The sequence below is a fragment of the Talpa europaea genome (genome assembly GCF_964194135.1).
Source record: "Talpa europaea genome assembly, chromosome: 5".
Lineage (NCBI taxonomy): Eukaryota > Metazoa > Chordata > Mammalia > Eulipotyphla > Talpidae > Talpa > Talpa europaea.
Genome location: NC_140071.1, coordinates 62,149,750 through 62,175,572, shown reverse-complemented (window position 1 = coordinate 62,175,572; position 25,823 = coordinate 62,149,750). Strand labels below are relative to the sequence as shown.

General features: G+C 36.3%; 1 protein-coding gene across 9 annotated transcripts in view; it reads right to left on the bottom strand.

Annotated features, from left to right (window-relative positions):
- Positions 1-24,922, bottom strand: part of PAM (peptidylglycine alpha-amidating monooxygenase) — a gene marked incomplete at its 3' end in the record, with an annotated part of 185,585 nt that extends 160,663 nt beyond the window's left edge. For 7 of the 9 annotated variants that reach the window (XM_084234222.1, XM_084234223.1, XM_084234224.1 and 4 more), the window contains exon 1: positions 23,672-23,785. In XM_084234222.1, the coding sequence (XP_084090348.1) occupies positions 23,672-23,695 (24 nt within the window). In that variant the 5' untranslated portion in view covers positions 23,696-23,785. Of the gene's footprint in view, positions 1-23,671; positions 23,793-24,754 lie in introns of those variants that run through there. The other 2 variants (XM_084234220.1, XM_084234221.1) reach the window with 1 other exon arrangement.
- Between the last annotated feature and the right edge of the window lie 901 nt (positions 24,923-25,823).

Genomic DNA, 25,823 nt, shown 5'->3' with positions numbered 1-25,823 from the left:
ATATAAAGGCAACTGTGCCTTTTGAAAAATGGTATTTTTCCTTCAAAAGAAGATGTACAACAGGCATGGGGTAGTTATGTTTAATGATGAAGTCATATATTCACTATAATAATCAAGGGCAAAATCGTTTTGCTTCTACTTTTCTCAGAGTAATCCAAGACCTAGTCATTTTCCTCAGACGTTCAACTTTTAAAGAAGACATTACAACATATTTGCATCTTTTGCCTTGAACTTCTAAAAGGAACTTTAAAATCAAATGTAAAAATATTCTCTGGACTACTCTTTGCTTTATGTTTTCATGTCAAAAACATTTCTGTTTCAATGCTGGGTGCTTATAACAAAAGGTCCTTGTTTGTTAGCCTGTCTCCTGTTATTGGTTTGTTTTAAGAACTGAACACTTGATTTATTTTTGTTTGTATTCCCAAGGACCACCTGGCATAGGAACTGGGTAAGCAGTTGAATTAGTTTGTTGACTTTTGTTAGGCTACATGACTGATAATCTTTCATAAAGGGCCTATTCCTACAAAAACAGCTCCAGAGCATTGAGTCATTTCTTCCTTTAAAGATTTAATTTATGCTTTTTTAAGGCTATCAAACCAAACTTATCCCACTGTAATTTTCCAACTTCCATTGAAAGACAATATTAATAATTCAAGAAAATGAATGGCTCTATGAAGGTTGTCATCTCGTTGTATCTAAACTCCCAGGGGTGGATACCTGTCATATAGTTAATGGAGTTATTATTATAATGAACCGAAAAGCTGCAGAAACTGCAAATGTCCATTTTACAGATACGTTTTTACTTGTCATCAGTTTATTTTGTGTTACAAACATAAATATTGCACTTCAGTGCCTGATATTCTTCTTTAAAGCAGCTTGGAAAATTCCAAATATTAAATGAAAAAGTAAATTTAAATTCATTAAAATCAGTTTTATTTCCTTTGTTTCTGCAAAGATACATACACACATACCACAAGCATGCACACAGAACATAAAAAGAGGGAGGGAGAGAGAACATAAGTGCAATAAAATGAAACAATCTTAAATTATCATTTTATTATTAGATATCTATAGTCAACAGCCCTCAGTAGGTTTAATTTAAAAAGTTGACCCTTTATATTCAACAGTTTTAGGAAATCAACTGTATAAACAATATGAACTGAATTTAAGAATAATCAAATAGTGGGGGAAAAGTTTCTTTATAGAGAAGTATTTCCACTCACAAATTCAGAAGGAATAACAGAATTAGAACATTGATCATATGCAACTTCTAATGAAGCTAGGCACTGATAATTATCCATGACTGCTAAAACCAATAAGTAAAAAGTAGATAGGAAGCTTCATAATGGATAATCAATCTCACAATTCCTAACTTAATGCATAAAATTATCACCATAAGAAGAGAGAATTAGACATTATGCTTCCCATTAGTAGCACATAACATCACCTATCAAGTATTCCTCCCAAAATCTCAAGCCTAAATCCTACCAACTCCTTAGATGTTCCAGTATAGGAACGACAAAGGACAGAGAGAAATGTTAAATGATACTCCAGTGATGCAATCAACAAAAACTAGAATGCAGAAAACTCTCTGGAAAAAATTACTTGTGTTCTTCACATTTAAAGTAGAATGAAAATAGAAAAGCAATCTCAAGATTCTTAAAAGAAACATGAAAGAGATTTTACCAACAGCAGATATTACATTCAATACCTGATGCAAAGAAACCAACATTTTAGAAATACAACAATCAAAAAAAATTTGATGATACCCTGGTGGCACAAGGGGTTAAGCACAGCACTATGAAGTTATCCACAGCCTCTGCAGCACGAGTTTGATCCCTGGCCAGGGAGCTACCCACATGGTGCAGCAGACCTCTCCTGCCTTGCCTGCTGCTCCCCCAAGCAGTGTATTTCAGTCAGTCTGCCTGTTCTGTTCCCCACTCTGTCTCTGGTGAATCCTCTCACCCTCTACACCTGTCTTGTACCCCAGTTCTTGTATGCATAAATAAGTAAATCTTAAAAAAAAATGATGACAGGGCCTGCCCGGTGGCGTAGCGGTTGAGCGCTGGGTTGCGAGGCTGCCCGAAGGCTCTGCAGCGCCGGTTCGATCCCCGGCTCCTCCCCGGCCACCAGAGGAGGGTCCCACATGGCGCGCAGACCTCTCCTGCCGCCCACTGCTCCTCTCAGCAGTGTACTTCGGTCCTTCTGCCTGCTCTGCTCCCCACTCTGGCTCTGGTGAATTCTCTCACCCTCCCGTGCTTCTGACTGTAACCAGTGCTTGTATAAATAAATAAAAATAAATAAATCTTTAAAAAAAATGATGACATAATGCCAATGATGGTGATTGTGCTTATGTTTAAAAGTAAAGTACTTATTTTTAAAAAAACACATACCGAAATACTATGAAATTAAATGAAAGGATGTTCAGAAGATGTCTCATAATAAGTCAGTGTGTGTGGTTGAGTTAAAAAGTAGAGAGAGAACATCAAAACAAGATTGAGTGCCAGCAGTTCATTGAAACATTTGTGGGGTTAATTATACAAGTTTTCAATGTTGTGTATATTAGAAGTCTTTAAAATATAAAAAAGCTACAGTTTCTCCCAGGAATCTTTAGCACCAACCTATCAACCAATTTATATAATAACTAATATGCTGAACATTGATTTAACATATGTTTTGTTCTTAGGACATAAAAATAGATACAAAGAGATTCTCTTCCTTCAGAAATTTTAGAATCTAAAAGGGAGACAAAGCCTTTATTAGATTAAGAAATAGTATAGCTAAAAGTTTAGTATTAGGATCAGAGGAGTGACAGGAGTTCAGAGAAGGGGAAAAATCGGAAGGATGACATGGTTCTAGAGAGGTCCTGTCAGAGGGCAGGGGAGGTATGGACTAGAAGTTGACTGGACCAGCATTCAGAGGGCCTTTTCTCCTAATGACATTATACAGGGAATGAGAGGGTTAAAAAAAAAAAGCAAAACCCCATTTTAAACTTTCAACTTGAGTCTAGATCCCACTACTTGTAATGCACAGACTTAACATTATTTTATGAAAGTTGTAATTATAGCGTGTATGACACCATATACAAGGAAGGTATTAATTTGTTAAGTTTAATATTTAAAAGACATTAGTCCAAGTACCTTTGAGGAACAGAAGGCAAAAATCAAGGGGCAATGGAGGAAATTTTATTACTGAAACAAGGACTAAACTGTGAGCTAGGTTAAAAGCAACATGTAAGGGATTTGAAACACCCCAGGGATTTATAAAGTACCAAGTAGTTAGGATTAAAAGGCATATGAGAGGAAGAGTTATCAAAACCAGAAACTGCTGTTGCCACAGGAGAGATGGCCTAGGGAATGAAATTCAGTCATTTCATCTTGCTGCCAACGTAGAAAGAGCCAGGGGAACAAATTCCCTGACCTCATTCATCTTCTACCTTCCAGTCTTTTGCCAGTTCCTCCCACTTACTAAAGCCAATTGGAAACCAGAAAGCAAGGGAGTCCATTAATGCAATCCACAAAAGTCAGTATCCTAAAGCCAGCAGTAAGCAGGAGAGAGAGGAAAATACATCTGGAGGGCCCCACTGCTTTGCTATGCCTGCTTGGCATTTATTACTTTTCAAAAAATGATAAAATGGAATTCTCAAAAGACAAAAAAAAAAAAAAGAGAGAGACTTAGGCTTCTCTTAGACTCTAAGAAGCTGTGAAAAGAGTAGCTGAATCTCCACCCAGCAAAGAAAGAATTGGGTTACAAAGGTAAGAGGAAGGCCCTCTGATCTGAAAAATTAGTTTGAGCAAACCCAGACCTGGGAGTAGTGTGACAGATGCAGATACACTGATTGGGAAATCATAAGTGCAGTCCTTCAGGAAGAACACATTGAAACTGAGAATGAGCAATAAGGACACAATGGCAGGCAGAAGGCAATGGAGTATGGAAACAGCAGGAGGTGTTGTTATCAAGCTGGGTTAAGTCTATAATTGGAGAGTAGCAGCAGAAATCTGTCCATTCATCTAGCTATGTATCCCATATGTGTAACTAACCCACAAATGTATATTGAGTCTACTATTGCCAGACGCTGTACTCAACAGGGAGTATACAATGATGAGCAGAAACACATGTGTTCCCTGCCCTCACAGAGTGTATAGTCAGATGAGGAAATAGAGGTTTGAGTTGAGTAATAACATGAACAAATGCAAAATTGCAGTTACAAAGGGTACCCTGAAAAAGAGGCAGGGGTTTTTGTGAGAGCTATAAAAGCATGAGTAAGGAGCAGGGGTGGGGAACGGAATGGGGTCAGCAACATCACTTCTTTGAAGGAGTGATGTTCAGGCTGAGATCTAAAAATGGGAAGACATTAGTGAGGGTGAAAAATGAGGGAAGAATAAGCACAACAAAGACACTTAGGTGAAAGACTCTGGATAGAGTATAGGAAGTATAAGGAAAGAAAGAAACCAGTGTCAGTGGGATGGAGAAAAAGGACAAATATGACAGACATTTGAAAGGAAGAAGTGAAAAGAATTGTAGACACCTTGATGTTTGGCCAGTTAGGAGGTAAATGGCTTAATACGGTCCCAACCACTTCAACTAAGTTGAACTAACAAGATGGGATGCTTATATGCTTTATCAGTCTATATTAGCAAATACACTTGTGCCTTAACTGAAGAAGAAAACCAATAAAAATCTATTATCAATAAATATTTACTAGACATTCTGTAAGACATTGGAACACTGGAAACATAGCCTTAACCTTATTTACATAATTACTTTATTACATCACATGTAATATGTACCAAAGAGGGAAGAAATATCTAGGGATAGATTCAAGGAAGATCTATTAATATAGGAACTATTAACCTAGGAATCTAGGAATAAAGAAAGATCTATTAATCAAAGAATATTCACTGAATACCTTCTATATCTATAGCACAATACGAAGTCCCAGGCAAACAATATCTCATCTGTGGCAAAGGTAAGAGCTAAGTTCATTTAAATACAGACAGTGACATTTGTTTGCCCAGAGTGTGCATAACTGATTAAGATGTAGATAACTGGATTCAGAGACCCTTCATGGGGAGAGATTTAAAACATGAAAGTGAAGGCTGCATCTAAGATGACATCGAGGATATTCTCTCTTCATTCCACAAAGGGTCATATAGGATAACCAGTGAAGTACTGAGCCCACAGAGTCCCACTGACTGGCAAATCTGAAACACCTTTTGGACATCGGAGACCAGGCAGACTGTTCCGAAGGGACATGGAGGAGATTTAAGCTTCAGTGATCAAGAGGTGGGTGGATCACCACCAGTGATTCCCTGGTGGTGCAGCTGTTGAGCACTGTGCCGCAAAGCTGCCCGCAGCCTCTGCAGCACCGGTTGGATCCCCGGCCACCAGCGAGGGTCCCACATGGTGCAGACCTCTCCTGCCATGCCCGCTGCTCCCCTCAGCAGTGTATTTCATCAGTTTGCCTGTTCTGTTGCCCGCTCTGGCTCTGGTGAATTCTCTCACTCTCCCGCAGTTCTGACTGTACCCAGTGCTTGTATAAATAAATAAATAAATCTTAAAATATATATATATATAGTAAAAAAAGAGGTAGGTGGAGAGAAATGCTAAAATCTCATTGAAACAATAAACCAGTATATTAGTCAGGTTACAAAATGAACTAAAAAAAAATTTGATATCCTAGAAGCAAACAATAAGCTTGAAAAGAAAGAAATCAAGAAAAAAAATTCCATTTAGAATCAGATAAAAAAATATATAAGAGTAAAATTAACAAAGGAGGTGAAATTCATTCATTCATTGTACAATGAAAATGGTGAGACATTACTAAAAGAATTAGAAGATACAAAGAAATGGAAAGATATTTCCTGCTTATGGATTGGAAGAATTGACATTGTTAAAATGACTATCTTGCCAAAAGTAAGGGACATAATCAATTCAGTTGTTATCAACGTTTCAATGGTATTTTTCAAAGAAACAGAACAGCACTAAATTCATATGAAACCATAACAGATCACAAATAGTCAAAGCAATCATGATTTTATATGAATGGTGGTATCACACCCACAGACTTCATACCAGAATAGAAAGCTACAGTAATCAAAACAACATGGCACTGGAATAAAAACAGACACACACACCCCAATATAATAGAAATGAGAACCCAGAAATAAACCCACACTTATATGGACAGTTAATGTATGACTAAGGAGCAAAGAGTATACCTTAGACAAGAAAGTTTCTTCAACAATTAGTGTTGGTAAAACTGGTCAGCTACTTGAAGAAGAATGAAAGAAGACCACTATCTCATACCACATACATAACTTAAAGTGGATTAAAGACTTGGATGTTGAGACCTGAAACCATAAAATTCATGGGAGAAAACAGGCAAAATACTTCATGACATTGGCATTAGTAATACCTTCATCTCCAAAAGCAAAATAAATAAAGGAGAATATAAAAATGGGACTACATCAAACTAAAAAGCTTCTGCACAACAAAAGAAACTATCATTAAAAGAAAAAGGCCCTCTACTAAATGGGTAAAAGTATTTTCACATCATACATAGGATAAAGGGTTGATATCGAAGATCTACAAAGAACTCATAGAACTCAACAAAAAGAAAAAAAAACAATCAAAAAGTAGACAAGCGCTGAACAGACACTTCTCCAAAAAAGATATACAGATGGCCAAGAGAAAAATGAAAAAATGCTCATCACTTACCATCATGAAAATGCAAATCCCAATCATGAGATACCATCATACATGGGTGAGAATGGTCCTTATCAAAAATACCAGAAACAGAAAAAGAAATCCTCTTACATTGCTGGTGGGAAGGAAGACTGTCCCACCCATATCTAAAACAGTTTGGAGGTTTCTCAAAATATTAAAATATTAAATCATTAAAATATTGTGATCTAGCAATTCCATTTTTAGTTATCTATGCAAATAATGCAAAAACATTCAAAGAGATTATAAACAGTGTTGACTGTGGCAGTTTAAAATAATAGAAACAATGTTAAGTATCCAAGAAAAGATGAGTAGATTAGGAGGATGTGGTATATATGGACAATGGAATACTACTCAGTTGCAAAAAAGATAAACTTTTGCTGTTTGTAAAAAGATGGATGGAAATAGAGAGGCTAATGCTAAAGGAAGTAAGTCAGAAGGAAAGGTCAATGGATAATGGATAATGGATAATGGATAATCCTGGATGGTTTCACTTACATGTAGAATATTAGAGAAACAAAACAAAGGTTAGACAGAATCAAACCATTCACAAATCCTAGAAATCTGACTGTAGTATTGAGACTATCAGAGGTGGGAGGAGAGGAAAACAGCAGGGTGTGAAGGCACCCAGGGAACTATGGCAGAAAACTATGGGTGTACTGGCTGTGGGTGTGGTATGGTAACATGCATTTTAAGGGGTGTGATCCTATACTTCTGAATCATACAGTTTTGTAAGCCAACATTACATCATTAAAAAAAAAACATGAAAAGTGGTAACTGTGACAATACAATCGATTTATAATTGTGGTATAAATCAATATGGCATTCATACCAGATCAGTCAGAATGAATCAGGTAATTTCATGTGGATAAGGGCACATATTCTGTAACTCAAGGAATGCAGTATGATTTCAATGTGTGAAGAGGCAGGGCAACAAAATTATAAGAGGCAGAAAGAATAACATCAGAAGGTTCAAAGGCATCTACATGCAGGACTAACAAACTGGTTAAGTGTAGTTGAAAATGGGGGGACTCAGAAGGAACAATACAGGGAATAAAAATCAAAATGACACAGATGAGAATTTAAATTCCCGAAAATATGAACTAGAAAATTGAGTTGGTCGCAGAGTAAGGAGTTACTGGAGATTTTTGAGCAGGCAAGTAGCCGGCTCAAAGATGAGAGTTAAGAAAATTACACAGCCTGATAAACATCCTAACATAATGCCTATGTTGGAGTCCAGACACCCCCAGATCTACTGCTTGCAACCAAAACTGACAAACTACTCATAAATGGGACATCACAAATGAATTTCAGAAGCAACTTGAGAAGTAAAAGAAACCAGACACCAAAATCTATATACTATTGTGATTACTTTTATATGTAGATCTAGAAAAGGTCAAGCAATAGTGACAGAAGATTAGTGATTGCCTGGGCCCCAAGACAGGGAAATATAAAGGGATCGACAAAGCTTTTTGGGGAGAAGGAAATGTTCTTTTTCAGGTCTTAGTGGAGTTACAGTATGACATGTATTGTCAGTAGTCATTGAAAAATAGTGAGTTTTTATTTTTAAGTAAATTAGGTTTCAAATAAACTGATAGAAATGGGAAAAAATGATGCAAGAATACAAGATGGTAATTGAAACAGAAATAATGAACAAAGAATTTCTTACATCTGAAGAGCATAGCTGTAGAGAAATCCAAACTTTGATTAATGTGAAGGCATACAAATACTAGTCCTAGGCCTCCCCGATGACACCGGGATTAAAGTCTCAGCACTATCAAACTATGGCCTGCCACTGCAGCATGAGTTCAATCCCCACCAGCCAAGGAGCAACCCATAAGGTGCAGCAGACCTCTCCTGTCTTGCCTGATGCTCCCCTCAGCAGTGTATTTCAGTAGATCTACCTGTTGCACTCCATACCCTCTCTGGTGAATCCCCTTACCTTCCTTCCCCCACACCTCTGGCTTATACCCCAATTTTGGAAGCATAAATAAATAAATATTTAAAAATAAAAATAAAAAAGCTATCGGCAGCCACTGCACCAGCCATTTTGGCATGAGTTTGATCTCCAGCTAGGGAGCTAACCCACATGGCACAGCTAATCCTTCTGTCTCCCCCACTGCTCCCCTTAGCAGTGCTTTTGGTCCGCCTGCCTGTTCTGCTCACCACTCTGTCCCTGGTAAATCCTCTCACCTCCTTCACCTCTGGCCTACACCCCAGTTCTTATGTGCATAAATTAATAAAAATCTTTAAAAATAAAAATACTAATCCTGTGTCAGTGTATGAGAGTGTGTGTGTGTGTGTGTGTGTTTGTGTGTGTTGGAGGAACAGGTAATATTCTTTTTATAAAGAGAATTTTCTTCCCTATTAAAAAAATTTGTTCAACAAGTCTTTATTGGGCATGACACAGTATTTTAGGACCAGAGGATACAATGGTGAACAACACAGATTAGGGTTTTTTTTCCCTTTACCCAAGCTTCTTAGAGTCTTGACAATATACTCTAAGAAATCCAAAGTTGGGGATGATATTTCAATGAAGAAACATGAAATGGAAATTTGTTTCTGGAGTAGTGAATACTTAGATGAAATTCAGATTTTTCCACTCAACCCAGAGAAGTAATATTGTAGATAATGACGCCCTAACAAGGCTATTTTATTCATAGCAATACACAACAGGTTAGGTACATTACCATGATTGACTGTATGCTGATGTCACAATGATGATATAAAGAGATAAAAGCCCAGGAGAGAAAATTGGTCTGTGTAGTGGCAGGAAGGGACAGTGTAGGATCTCTATGATCAGCAGATGGATGAAGGAGGAGTCCTGGAGCCCTCAGTGGCTTTTCAGGCCTTTATTGTCATTTTACCAGATATATGGCAGGCAGCGGTGCTGGGGGGGGGCTAGGAGGCTGGCAGGCTTCCCAGTCCCCAGAGAATCTTCACTCTTTCTGGGCTCTCTGGCGTTCTCTCGTGGTCTAGTTTCCTCTCTCCTGTTCTCTTTACTTCTTATTCTCTTCCTCCTGGTTCCATTTCCTGTGACGCTGCCCTCATAAGCCCAGTTTCTCAGCCCAGGTGTACCCACCTACGTATGCCCACACCCCACTCCAGATGCCCGCCATCAGACATGCATTCGGGACCACAGGGATCCATTATCAGTCCTAATGGCGGGAGGATGGAAAAGCCTGACAATCATTCAGTCATTTATCCTACAGTCTGAAAGACTGATATATAGAGTTGAAGGAAAAATCATTTAAATCCTGTTTACATTTTAACACTCCACTAAAATGGCTTTATAAAATTTTACATATGCCTGAATTGGATCTACTATGCATGTTATGCTATCTTTGGATCTTGTTAGCAAGTCTGAATCTATTTCAAAGAAAACACTCATTCTCAGTCAGCGATTTCCTGAACTGATGACTACAATGAAGAGACGAGATCATTCTTAATTAACACCGTCCTTCATAACAGAGTGACTCAAGGGTCTTCATATCTCTTTTCTCCTTAAAGTTCTTAACCACAATAAATACTTTCTGGAAGGTTTATTTAAACAATGCAAGGAAACTATGTTGGATCCATATTTGTAAATTTTTATTTTGACAACTGACATATTGAGATGTTCAGAAATATATGTTGCAGAAAGAAAGAAAGTGAGGAAAGAAATGATACACGTCTTCCAACAGACTTGGAGTCTATGAACAGCAGCAGACTTGAAAGCATTAAATGAGTGCTAGATTGGGCTTTTATTTGCTTCAGTGGTGCTTCAAATCTCTCTGGCTATTGTAGGTTTTCAGGTCATCACAAACCAAAGTGAAAGGGGAATTTTGTGGGCAGTAACTGCATGAAATACCTTATTTATTTCAACTGACTCTTGCCATAATTGATCGAAGGAATGAAAGTCCCCTTACACCTCACAGCTGTGGGCTTCTAGACTCAAGCTTACTGTGCTGATTAGATAAATGATAGGTAGAAGATAGGATAGTATATACCTCTGGCAGAGTCAAAGAATTCATGTCGAGTAAGATAAATTTTCACTCTCAACTCTGAGCTATTTAGGGCAAGAACTTAATTTCCTCACCCCTGAGCGCAATTTTCTCCATTTGGTATTATGGAGTGGTTATGACAGCAGAAAAATAATACAGAGACTATTTGTTAACTTCTAAACTTGTTTGACCCCACTACAGTCATCTCTTTAATACCTGCATTTACCCAGGCTACCAATCTATCTTCTTCTTACATCTACTATGTCTGCCTTCAAAGTCTGAGGCAAGTGGATGAAACCACAACAGTGAAATACCTGTGACTACTGCCTTAACATTTATGAAAAATACATTAAGGAGATAAGATTAATATTTTAACATGTCCAAAATGGGGATCTAAATATTACAACAACATCAATTGTGACAATAGTGAGGTAAACAGTGAATTTCAATTTTCAGAGAAAAATTACCATTCAGTTGGAAGCAAATGATTTAATCATAGTTTAGTACTTGTTTACCACATAAAATAATTTCTATTTCCATAGTGATGGCACAAATATTTTTGTGGCATTTTCCTGCTTGTATTTAATTTGATGTTGGGTTTTGCTGAGAGTTTGTTTTGTTTGGAATTACATTTCCAACTTAAGATATTAAAAGTAATCAAGAAAAGCTTTTTAGCTGTATGTAAAATTAATAAATAGGGGTGCTAAAGTGTTAGTTGTGTGCATATCTGAGATCTATAAAGGGAAATCCTTCAATCTCTTGGAAACATTATTTTCCCTCTGTGAATCAATGTTGCCATGGCAAATGTTTTCATTTAACACTGGATTAGCTGAGGGTGGGAGTTTGACACAATGTGCAGCAGCAATGTACTCACTGCTGTACAGACCTTCCTCTTTAGACACATTCAGGTTTTTCGGGAGGGGTGACTTATATGCTAAGACAGAGCTATTCCTTTAACAGGTATTTCAGATTTGTCCCTTTATACATGATTAAGTGGAATACATTATCTGTAAAAACCAATATGTGCCTTGAAAGAGTATGTTCTGCACTTTTGCTTAAAGAATGCAGCATTCATGTGGAATGGTTCCAAATGTTCCTCCTGAATGGGGTTATTGAAATATTAATTCAGACTACATAAATTTGAAAATAAGTGAAACAAAGAGGATTTTTCTGGTGGCTAATAAGTGCAAAGAGAATCACTTTTCTTGCTAATGTGGAAAGATATGCATGGTAGGCTTCCACAAATATCTTCAGACTGACTACAATAGAAGAATGACCCCCTACAAATCCGGTTCTATTTGTTTCTAAATGTGTACCACATTTCCTAAATTCTTTAATTAATCAGGTTCTCTTAATAGCACTGTTGCAAAGCAGAGGAACAGAAATTAAAAATTTATCAATTAGACGCATTGTACAGAAAAAACCCTCTAGAGATTTCTAAAACATTAGAGGCTTATATCAGAAAGGTAGAAAATCCTTCACATTGGTATTCTTTTTGTTGGTGATACTGTTTATTTCTTTATTAATTTTTAGCAATTCTAAAAATAGAGATGATCTTTTTATTGATAAAATGACCTCAAGATAAGATAACAGATCTGCTGTCAACCTCTTCCATTGCTACATCTCCATTTTTACAGCTTAATGCGCCTGCCTCCTTCCAATTTCCTCTCTCTCTCTCTTTCAAATACATATATATATATATGTGTATATATATATATATATATATATCTCCAAATGGGCACACAGATAGAGGGTAATTTGTCATTATTTATTTTTATTAAGATGGGATCACATTCTGCACCTGACTCTGCAATTGTTTCTTTCACTTAAGACACAATCACAATACTTCCAGAGCAAGACATATAGACCTATTTTAGTCTTTTGCTTCTTCACAATATTCAACAGGATATTATAAGATAATTTTAAGGATATGAATTTTTATTTTAAATGATAATTCCAGATAACTTTCCTAAAAAACTCACAGTAGTTTACCTTCCTATAAACAGTCTTAGATTGCCTGTGTCTTTTCATTCTTAAATAGCTCTGTATATTATAATCCTCTAAATTTTTACCAAGTTAATGGATGAAAAAATATGGCATCTATTTTTTTCTTTAATTTTAACTTCTGTGATGATTAAAAGGGGTGAAATCTTTTCATCCTGCTAATGTACCACAAATAGTCTCCATTTACTTTTCTCTTGGCTTGTTTGTCTTCTTGGTAATCTTTGGGAATCACCTTTTACAGTGGCATATTAGCACTTTTATTGCCACGTGTGTTTTCATTCATCCTTAGTCTGTTCTTACTTAAATAATTCTCAATTTTGAGAGTTTGTGCATGTTCATGTGGTGCAAGTGTGCGTGTGTATAATCATTTTACTTTTCCAACCTCTTCTATACTTAGTGATTATTTTTATTTTTTAAAAAGATTTTATTTATTTATTTATTTATACAAGCACTGGGTACAATCAGAAGTGCGGGAGGGTGAGACAATTCACCAGAGCCAGAGCAGGGAGCAGAACAGGCAGAAGGACTGAAGTACACTGCTGAGGGGAGCAGCGGGCAACGCAGAAGAGGTATGCGCTCCATGTGGGACCCTTGCCCAGCAGCCGGGGATCGAACTGGCACTGCAGAAGCTGCGGGCAGCTTTGCAACCCAGCGCTCAACCGCTGCGCCAGCGGGGAGGCCCAGTGGTTAATTTAAAAAACAGTTTGGGTCAATTTGGACAGTTGTGTACTTTTGAGAAAATCACTTATTTTCTGAAATATTAAAAATTTATTGACAGAATTGCACACAGTATTCTCTAAACTTTTTATTTACCCTAATACTTAGAAATGTATAATTTTTTTGCACTTTTTGGTACTTAAGCTTACCATAAGTTTATCCATTTAATTAATGTTTCAGAGAAATGGTCTGTTATTTTGTTTATGGTTTCTTTTTAACCTATTTTATTAATTTCAGCTTTTATCTATTAATTCTTCCTTTTCATTGATTTGATTGCTTTTTCTTCATTTCTTGAGTGTTTATAATAATTTTACTTTTATTCTATCTTTTCATAATGAATCTAAAGCTATCAACCTTTACTACCATTTATTTTCCTTGCCATTATTCTCTAGAAAATTTATTTCAGTTTTTATTTTTCTCCCTGTTTTAGGAATTATGTAGACAAATGGTCCTTAATTAGCTAAGTTTTCCATGACATCTATTTTTGGTCTATATCTACTTTTATTGCATGACTATCAGAGGCACAAAATTCTACTTATTATAGTCAACTGAAGCTTGACTAGTCTTAATGTCTTTCTATGTGATTTTTTATAAATGTTCCATATACATTCAAAATGAATGAATATTCTCTTCTTAAAATTATGTATCTACACAGATATTAAATTATATTTACCATATGTTCAATATATATTAAATTACTCTGTTGAGTTGAAATATATGAATGCATTGTATACTTGCCTTTGGAAGTCTATTTGATATACTAAATATTCCTCTATAATTGTATTTTAAGCAATTTCACATTGAATTTTGATTTTCCATATCTGGCAATGATTTCTAATAGTGGCTAATAATTAAGACAAAATTGTAAAAGTTGAAGTTGTGATTACTTAATCTATACCACTATTTCTACAATGGCGCCTTTTTAGGATATTGTTTCCAAATCTCCTTCTCTATTCACTGAACCATATTCTTCAAATCTTACTTTTTCCATAAAGATTTTGCTAATGAAGCAAGAGAAATGCATATTCTAATCTGCTTCTATAATGTGTTTTAGAAATTATGATTGTGATTTTGATTAAAGTGTTGTTGTTCCAGTCATCCCATTCATACATAACTTCATCTTCTGAACTATTCTAATGTATTTAATTAATGCAGTAAATCTAATGCATTAGTTACTTGATAACCTGCCTTTCATCATCCATTGTTACATACTTTGGGAAAGAAAGAACAAAAATGTAATAGTTATAACATTACAACTATAATTATAGTATTAAATATTTTAAGTTTGTAATAATTATAACTATTTATAAAAATAAAAAATAACTAAAATTTACTAAGCAAGGCTTTATACTTAATTACAATCCTAATAGATGGCAACTATTACTATTCCCTATTTTACAGATGAGGAAACCAAAGCTCATTAAGGATTAATTATCTTGCCTTAGATTTTGCAGCCTGCAAGTGGCAGAACTAGAGTCTGATCTGTTTTGTACCTATAATGACTTAAAACAGAAATGAGAGATGAGATACACAGAAGTGGAAAAATATTGCAGGAAAGCTGAAGGACTTCAGGGGTTGTGATGAAGATTTTGGTTTTATTTTTATTTATTTTTTTTTTAAAGGAAGTCTACACTGATTTTTTTTTTAAGATTTATTTATTTATTTATTTATCATTTATACAAGCACTGGGTACAGTCAGAAGCACGGGAGGGTGAGAGAATTCACCAGAGCCAGAGCGGGGAGCAGAGCAGGCAGAAGGACCGAAGTACACTGCTGAGGGGAGCAGCGGGCGGCAGGACAGGTCTGCGCGCCATGCGGGACCCTCCTCCTGTGGCCGGGGAGCAGCCGGGGATCGAACTGGCGCTGCAGAGGCTGCGGGCAGCTTCGCAACCCAGTGCTCAACCACTGCGCCACCAGGGAGACGCAAGAAGGGTAGAGGAAGATATTGAGGGGTACTCATGGAAGGGTGATATGATCTGATTTCCCATTCTAACAGGATCCCTGTGGCTGCCACATGAAACACAAGACTTTAGGGACAGAAGAGTGGAAGGGAGACCACTTAGGAGATAGATCATATATTCCAGGAAGGAGGGTGATGTTGGCCACAGTGGGAAAGATGTGATGAGAAAGGGCTGGATTCTGGATATATTTGTAAGGCTGAAACAAACAGGATTTACTGGCATATGGTTTATGGGGTGTGAGAAGAAGGACTGAAGAAAGTCAGTGTATTTGACTTCAAGGAACTATAACACAGGAAAGGCAATTTACTGAGATGGAGAAGTCCAGAATGCAATATTCCAAATACAAAAACTTTCATTTATGATCATGTACATATCAAAACAGAATAAGTAACTAAGGAACAAGGAACAAAGATCAAGCATTGTTAAGCTTGTCCCCCCCCCCTTATTTTTAGTCCTATATTATACAAGTCAGATGACTGAGTTCGTGAGATGCCAAAGGTTAAATCCATTTATTAGACTAAATGACATATTCAATGGTTTCGATCCGGATCAGGAAACTACAGCCCATGGGCAGCTGCTGTTTTAGTAAATAAAGTTTTTTATTGGAACATAGCCAAGCCATTCATTTACATACTCTCTATGGCTGCTTCCTAACTACAGCAGTTACAAATGGAACATACGGTTAACAAACTAAAAAATATTTACTGATACCTTAAAAAAGAATTTGCTAATCCTGGCTTAGATTTAGACAATAATAATTCAAAACTGTGTTAACATCAACTAAAATTAGTAGATTGCAAGGTGTCTTTAAGAGCTAGGTGATCAGAATATGTTACTAGAATCAGTAACATTTTTTCTGGATGGACACACGAAAATATAAGAAAAATGTTTTTCAAGGATTTAAGATGGAGCCTACATCTACAGTTTGCTTAGCAAAAGGAAGTTTTTATTTTACAGCATGTGTGTAATAAAAAAACGTGTGTGTGTATACACATGCACACAAATATATATATGGTGACATACTCTGGGATACATTATTTAATGGGTGGACAGGATAGAATTATAACATGGCACATGTCTCAGATTTAATGAAATCTGTATTTTAAAACTTGTTTTTTATTGACTGGCTATTTGGCTATGGTCATGTTATTTAATCTCTCTGAATTTCAACTTTTTATATAAAAATGGGGATTACAATTCCTTGAGCACAATTTTTATGAGAATTAATGAGACAATGCTTGTAAAGTGTCTAATATTGTAGTGCTGCATATTGAGTTTGATGTTTCTCCTTTAAAAATTTACCAAAACAGGGCCTCCCTGTTGGCACAGGGGTTAAAGTCTTAGCCAGCCACTGTGGCATGAGTTCAATCCCTGGCCAGGTTGCTAACCCACATGGCACAGCAGACCTCTCCAGTCTCACCCACTGCTCCCCTCAGCCATGTATTTCAATTGATCTGCCTGGTCTTCTCCCCACTCTGTCTCTAGTTAATCCTCTTACCCCCTGCACCTCTGGTCTACACCCCAGTTCTTGTATGCATAAATAAATAAGAGTAAATCTTTAAAAAATACAAATTAAAATTTATGAATACAAACAACAAAAAATAAAAAACTCTAAATCTTATTGAGAAAATAGGTTGTCATGGAGTCTCTTATATTGTCACTACTTTTTCTTATATTAAGTATTGTTATTTCAGAAATGTCAAAAATTGAAAACAGGAAGTATCCTTTCTGTTTATTTATAATAGGGAAGAGGAAAAAAATGACCAATATAGAGCTGTAGCTCTGAACCCAGATATGCGACATGTTAGAATATTCTTACAGAGGAAAACACTGCAAACTGTGCAATGATATCTTCCCTGAATGGATATTTAAGGTTTTAGTAAAAATAAAGAAGCAGCATCATAACTTAAACTTAAAAATTAGCAATGAGAAACATGACTTTAATTTGCAGTTTACAAGCTCCATTTAAAATTTTCGTATTCTATTTAATTCACATAATTGAGCTTGGCTGATGAAGCAAGCGGTGAATTTTATAAATAAATACAACTTAAGAACTTGATATACAAATCTTAAATGACACCAATCCTGAATTTTCAAAACAGAATGTTAAAAAAAAAAAAAAAAAACCGTGAGGCAGCTAAGTAAAACAAGGACCTTGTTATTTGTGTCTCCTTTAGTAAAATAAATAATATCACTTCCTCAGTTTGGAGATAGGAGGGGAATAGGATTTAATCTTTGTTGTTCTTTTTATGATTATTAAATTTTATACATATTACCCGAGGATTTCTAAATAAAAATTAAATGCTAGTCCAGGATTAGGATATTTCTCAATATTCCTCCTTCAACAGCAAGATTACCACACCCCCCTTAATTTTTGTGAAAAGAGGAAAAAGCAACATATTTGTTTTAAGACAACAGATTAATGCAATCAATCTTTACCTGTGGTCTATTCTTTCTAGTAACTGAAATTCAATGCAGCCGGACAGGCAGTGAACCGTGTGGGAGACACCCATCTTTCACATTCATGGCCTGGCAATTCTTCTTACCATTTCCAGGTAGTTACCCTGAATCAAATGGACTTGCTCCAAGAAAGACAAACCTATTTGCTATGTTCATTCTAGCTCACACAATGAACCAGAAGAGGGACAGGGCTGCAGTGACAAATAGAACAGGGGTCTAGGGAAGCAGAGAACATGGCCTCCCACCACCCGGAGGTGATCAGGGAATCCAGGAGGATTCCAGGTGCACAAACTCTGGAGGAGTTTGGGGATCTTCTCTGGGCATCTCCCAGCAATCACCCAGCTGCTCTGGATGAGTTTAGCCCCATTATCTCCAAGGAGTAGAACAGGGACCCTACCCTGGTATTCAAAAGCTGCTGGTTCTTATAAATGAATGCTCCCCCACCCTCTGTTAGTGAGCTAATCTGTGAGGGGAAATGAAGAAATGGGACTCCCTTCATTTTGTTCCTATGCCTAAGAGAAAACTCAGAATTTTTGTTTTAACAAACATAAACATTTTTATATACTGATAACTGGAAAGAAGGGAACAAATCACAACAATCAAAGAATTAAAAATTATTCCAGTCAAATATCATTTTTCTGCTATCCTTGCTAATTTTGTCATGAATTTTAAACACTGGGGATACTTTATTTTTCCCTCATAATGACTAATTAAAAGCATACATATTTAGCATATTGTGACATCATCAAAATAGGTCAAAAACCAAACTTCTGTACAATTCAGTGACTTTACAGGAAAAATTATAATTTAATCAGCATTACAAAATTAAGTAGGGCACCACAGAAATTCTGCACTTATCTTGTATATTTCCTCTTTGATAAATATATATCCTGAGAAAATGCTGTTTATATGTAATAACTATGGTTTGATATTTGAAAATTGGCTTTTTAAATAAGACACAGTAAGAAAAGTCTAATAAAGCTGGGTTCTTATGTGACTATGTATGCATTTTGGAGCCAAGAGGAATCTCCTTTTCTGTTAGGAAATGAAAAAGTGAAAATACATTAGTAAAAACTTTCTAATGATTGTTCATTTTTGAGAAAAAAGCTTTGAAAACATTTTGTAGGAGTATTTTGTTGATTCTGGATTTACTTAATGACTACATTCTTTCACTGTTTTTTAAAAATAAGTAGTAAGATTCTAAATTCACACGTTTCAAGTTGCTGCTATGGGATATCTGATATGATTTTTAAACTCATAATCATTCCATCTCTTGGTGTTCCTGTGATAGATATTTGTACTCGGGAAAACAGGGGAAGAACATGTCCTGATTTCAAAGCATGGTCTAGGACTCTTCAAAAGACAAATCTAAATAAGACACTGTGTACAAGAGATTCGGACAGGGAAATGTATTCTGTTATTCTCAAACCACGCCCAAAATAAGGACGGAACATGACAATATAATGGCAGTCTAACACATCCTAATAAAAAGAAACTCAGTTATTATTAACTCTAACACATCCTAATAAAAAGAAACTCAGGATTTCAAGCTACTAGATTCAAAGAAAATATTTCATTTTGTAAAATTATATTTTTTATAAATTAGTTTACATTTGTAAACCCCTAAACCAAGACTGCAGAGGATGTAAGATGCACAGATAACAAGTAAAATGGTCTGTAAACATCAGATTTGAAAGGATATATTAAATAATTTTTTTTGCAAATAAAGAAAATGTACAATGTTCTCAGCAAAATGAAGAAATTCAGGCTAATTTCAAACCAGTATTAAAAAAATTAGGCTTCATACTGAAGAAACTGTTTTTCATAACTTTCTCCCAAGTGGTAAAAAATAAATATGAAAAACTCAAGAGAAAACATATCTATTCTCATATCTACACTTACTAAGAATAAGGACTATTTTTTTTCTTTTTTCTTTTTTTAGGACCAATTTTTAATCTCAGTGTTCCCTCATGCTCTGATCGTAAGGGCCAGTTTTTAAAATATTCAAAAATAAGCACACTGAAAGATATGCTGCCTGACTTTATCTAAATTTCTCTTGCCCAGATTTGTACTGTTTCTTCATTGGCTACTTTCCCCTCCTTTAAAATTACTATGTCTGAACTTTTCCAAGTAGTCATAACTGAAAGCAGAGTGTTGATAATTTTTTTCAACTTAATGTCTATTCACATTTTCTTCAATAACACATATAACAACAAAAATAGTGCACGTTTTCCTTAAAACTTAGCATGTGCAGGCTGCTCATAACACCTTGTCCAGATCTCAGAACAATCCTGGGTAGGTATTATCATCCTCCTGTCCACAGATAAAGAAGCAGAACTAGCTGGTCAAGGGCATTGGGAGTTGACTCTGCAAGAGCTAGGACAAGAATGTTGGCAGCCTGGCCCCGAAGCCTATACTCTAAATCACTGACTTTGTCTTAGGTTGAGACAATAAACTCTAGCAAAATCATTTATTTTAAAATAAAATTTCTATGAGATAGTCAACTTTTTGATTGCAAGTTGATAAAACTGTTTTGTTATTTGATACTGAGAGCTGGCAAGAATCTGGAGGAAACACTCCTTGGAAGTTCCACAGGACTTGGTCTGTGCCATGAGACACCAGTGTCCGCTAACTTCATATTTTCTCTGAGCTACTCAAAAGCTGCTTACTTTTCAACCTACTTAAAGCCTGAAAATGCACTACCTAACAAGAAATTTTAAAAAAAAATATTATTATTTTAAATTCCAAGTCAGGAAAAGGAAAAGCTCACTTGATTATAAAATCAATATTGCAATAGTGAAGTACTTGCCCCAGACTCTGCATATCTGGTCTAATGGGAGCAACTGAATTGGCTGCTCATGGTCTGCTCACACTCTGGCAAAATGCACTGCAACTCAAACACCACCGGCCACTCTTTGGTAAGACACTAATCTAAAGCCGCATTATAACTAAAGCACTCGCCACTCCTCCAATTACATATGAACTCTACCTAAAAATTTCAAGTTTTCCAAGGAAAGAATTTACATTAGATTTGTTGAAGTATCTTTCATTATTGCCAAAAGTTGGTATTTTATAAAACGTCTACTGAGTGAATATATCATTTAATCCAATTTGTTCTGCCTCAATCAGCAGCTGAAATTCTGGCTGCTCAGTTCCTTCTTTGAATTTTGTTGTGCTCCTTTGATTTTCTACAATTTAAAAATGTGTTTTAACTCCTAAATGCTTTCCCTAACTTTTGTTTTCTTAATCCTATTTTTCATATATTATTTTATAGATGTTCTTCATATTATAGTTATTCTTGATTTTCCCTCCTTTTTGTTCTTGATCATCCTAATTTCTTGGATTTCCCCCCCTCAACTCATTCTTTTTCACTTTGTATTTCCTTATTCCAAACATGTTTTATTTTACTTTCCTTATTTATTATACTTCTTTTCTGCTACGAACCTGTTTTAAATTTAGTATTAGGTGTATTTTAAGAAAATAGTTCTTTCTTCACCAAAAGTACTCAGAGTATCAACACTGGGTGTTCCTCACCAACTACATCAAGTTCAAAGGAAAGGATTTCTAGGGTAGCCATCTCTTTCTGAGTAGCCTCAACAAAAATATAACTAACATCTCTAATGAAGGCTTATGTGACCCATCGCATCAAGTCAGAAAGTACTTGTGGCACATGGTCAGTAGTGAGTCACCGGGAAAGTGGAAGGAACAGTAAATGACTGGTTTTGAGCCAATCAGGATGAGCAACTGAATCACTTATCCAGATAGATTGTTTCAGTTACAAGTCAGAGAAAATTTAATTCAACTGGTTACAACAACTGAAAACTCCCTAATCAGAACCTATATTCTTTCAGTCTCTCTGCATTGAAGTCTCTGGTATTAGGTTTATCTGGGCATGGCAGTCCTCCTGAACTCAGCAGATCTTAGTATTACTTGCCGTTTGCTCACATGCAACAGGAAAACGTATTTCCTGCAAATGTTCTAATATTTTATTGTATTGGTCTGAGTCTGAATCAATCACTGTGGAAGGGGAGGCAGGAAGCAGTGATTTTCAATAATTTCACATGCTCCAAACCTCTGGATCTTGACTAGACAGCTCCTGGGAACCACAGAGACTCAGAGAAAGAGCAAGAAGCAACTGTATGCTAGGAAGGCAAAGAGCAAATGTCCACCACATGAGACAAAGTTGAAATCAGATTGTATAAAATAAGAAGCTGTAATTTACTTTATATCCTTTTTCATGGCATTACTTTGATAAGTATAAGATTACAATGAGTAAAGATATTTTATTTATGAAAATGGAGCCACTCCACATTTTTTATAATCAGTTCCTCCAGGAATTTTTCCGTGAATGTTGACCCCAGCAGAGTTACCTGCTATTATTAGTGTTAAATAATTTAAGTGTCTTACTGTAAAATAATGAGAAGAAAAAGTAACAGAATAATAATGAACCACAACAAAAGACTATTTGAGAAAGTAATGATATTCTTGGGGGGAAAGATTGCTTAAAGAACAATTAGTGGATTTTTAAAAAGAAGTAATATAAAGTCACTTTGAACAAACATAGGGGAAAAGTCTCTTTTATAAGTGAGAAAAGGCAAGAAGAAGCAATAATCACAAGGGAGCAACTGCCATTTTCTCTCTGATTCCTAATTTCGCTATTTCTCTTTTGATTAAATACTAAATAAAGAGCTTACAGAATTAAAGGCCAGGCCACTAACAACTCATCTCAATGTGTAGAAGAGTCATCTGCTTGGTCTCTGGCAATGAGTATTGGGTCAGGAGTGAGGATCATTTTTACAAAGTAGTTATACACACATAATTAGATGATGCATAGATGTTCAAATAAATAAATAACAACCCCTAAAATCCCCCTTAATGATGTATATCTTTTTAGAGTTTCTGCATGTCAATTTCAAAGGAATTCTCCATCAATAAGTGGAACATTTTTATTTCCTCAGTACTTGAAAAAAAAAAAAAAAGAAAAATAGAATGTTATCTGCATCAATGAGTCACTGCAGCTTCACAACACCCAGGTCTCTGCAGCCCTTCAAAAGGAGAGGACTATCATTTAATGACACACATAAATTCCTGCAAGGCTGCAAAGCATAATTAATCTGGCCTTTTTATGCTTAATGAAACACCTTGCACACATGACAGCAGTGGATTGGAGCTTCTTGTGTGTACTTAAAATAGGGAAAGTTCTAACAATAACCTAGTCCTACTCAAAATTCTCTCTGTAAGTCATGTTTGTATGAGCTCTAACAGTATTTCTTCAAAACAGGTATCAAATAGCGATAATAAAGAAACTCACAATCAACCACCTGTGTGAACAGTTTTCTTAACTTTTAAAAGTGAGGGATGTTTTGTTTTTCAGATTCTTGGCAGTAGACACAGACTTTTATTTCTCAACTTGTGGCTGAGATAGAAGGGTGTTTAAACAAAGTATTCTCTTAGATGCAGCTGCTCACTGTCATTCCCTTTATTAGAATACTTTTTCATATTTTAATACATTCTTACATGCTGCATTACAGAGGCTATTATTCCACTGAGAACAACAAGACATACATTTTCAAGGTTTCATTTCAAAACACAAATAACAATATGAGTAAAATTTTTAAAAAGAATATAGCTGAAAGATTTATTCATTTTTGTGACAACTGAATTATTCTAGTCCTAGCTGAGGAGCTTGAAAGGAAATGCCTAATTTTAAAGAAGTTACCCACTGCTGTAAATGCAGTTTCCTTACTTGAAGTAGGTGTGTACAGAACAATTAATAAATAATAAAATTAATAAATAATAAAATAACAGAGTTTCTCTCACCTGTTTAGGTGTAACCCCAGGCATGCGAATATCCAATGCAAAATCTGATGAATCAATAGGAATGACTGGTCTGGTGGTACCAAGACATTCATTGGAAAATGATCTTGTAGGTTCTTTAAACCTTAAACAAAAAAAGACAATTTCAATATCCTTGAGCACAGTGAATCTTAACACAAGGAGAAAAAAAAAGGAATTCTAATACCCTTTATTGATTTAGACCCAATAAAAACTGTAAATGATGTGATGACTAAATGTTTTAAAATATACTCAGAATTGCATTTTAGAGTCCAAGAGCAATAAATACCCAACTAGTAAACAAAATATAATCAGAGCAAACAGGCTACACTGAAAACTTTAATCAGCAAAAGCTAGTCAAAATTATATTTTCCAGTTAATGAACTATTTACATCATCACAGGCATGCCAATTTTTTTCTAATGGCAGAAATATTAACTAGAACACAGTACATATTTAAAAAAAATTTTGTGTCCAGAATTATTAGTCAAAAACAAACAAACAAACCAACCCCAGTAATATTGCTAGAAGGCAGAGTTGTATGGGAGGGTGTAGTCTATGTTGTGAATTACAAATGTACAAGTACATAAATATTTAATATGGTAATTATGAGGCGTGGGCATGCAGCTCAATGTTTTCTTGTGAGCTATTAAAGTCCATGATCTGTTCTCCCCACCATTTATCTATCTTGGTATTTTATTTTTTGAGCCATTATAAACAAGAAGGCATTCTAGTCTAAAGAACTATATTGCAGTTTCTGAAATATCTCCCCTCCCCAAGAGGGAGTGACTAGTACTGGAAATCACAACTTTTAATTGGAGTTTTGAAAGCCAGTATAAGGCAGTTACAGTAAAGTGGGCTTTTTCTGTATAGGGGACTTTGCAAGAAGTCACTGCGCCAAATTTCCAAGTCGTTTCTGAAAAGTGCATAAACCTTTTTCTATTTCTCCAAAACTCTTGTTCGTTGATTACATTTTCAACAGCAGGCACGCACTGAAACCATCCAAATAACATTTCGCCTGTTTAAACTGACCAACCAGCAAAACAAAAACAAAAACAAAAGCACGTACCTCTTATAGACATAAAGTGGGTTTCTGTAACCCAAACAGTTGCTCTGAAACACCAGGAGGAGAACCAGCAGGCTACGAACGCCAGCCATGTCCACACCGCTCCGGCCCCGCCGGGAGAGGAGCCCGCAGCGAGGCGCTGGGCTGGGCAGGCGGTCGGGCAGCGGCGCAGCCAGCGGCAGCTATTTCATGGCGGGGCGCAGCGGGTGTCCTGCGGTGGCCACACGCTATCTGCCCGGGAGGGCGGCCAGGTGGACTAGGCGAAGTGTCTGGATCAGCAGCCCTGGCAGAAACCCGTAGGACGGCAGTACTTTCGTCCGGTGTGCGCCAGCGGAAGCTTTCCTCTCCCCAGAGCTGCTTTTTGCCCTGCTGTAGGGTTTAGACGTGCAGGGTCCTTATCACTGGGGAGTGACAGGGACTGGGAGGGATATCGCACAAACCCGCGTCAGTCATCATTCAGGACCTGCAAAAATAGAAGCAGATAATGGATGACTAATACATTACAGCATTTGTCCTCAGCAAATCCCAGTTGAGGTTCTTTAATACATTTCACCAGCTTGAGCCCAAGCCTGGGGAAAATGCTGGTCTGTTGATCTCCTCCCCCATGACCAGCCCCCAGGATTTCACAAACCCCCCAAAGTCTGCCTATCTTAGGCTCTTTAGTCCTCCCTCATACCTACTGTCTCTTTCATTTCCGACTTCTTCCCCTTTTTCCTGACACGCACCCCACTCTCCAGATTCCTTCTCCTTATTTCCTGTATCACTCCCTTCTCTTATCAAAAATGCACTTAAATATCTTTGCTGGATGTAAACAAAGTCATTCCCACAAATGACAGTCTAAGGCACAAAGGAAAAAAAAAACCACTAAGAAGCAGAGACAAAGCACTTGGACACAACACTAATCAGATAGAAAAAGACTTTGAGAACAAAGGCATGTTTATATACATGGATCACAGGCATACAGATCTAAGCAGAAAGATACCCCCTGCCAAGAACGATCTACACACAAGTAATAGCCGAAGTTCTGAGAATTATTTTAAAACAAACTAAAAATCTGCAGCTAACATAATAT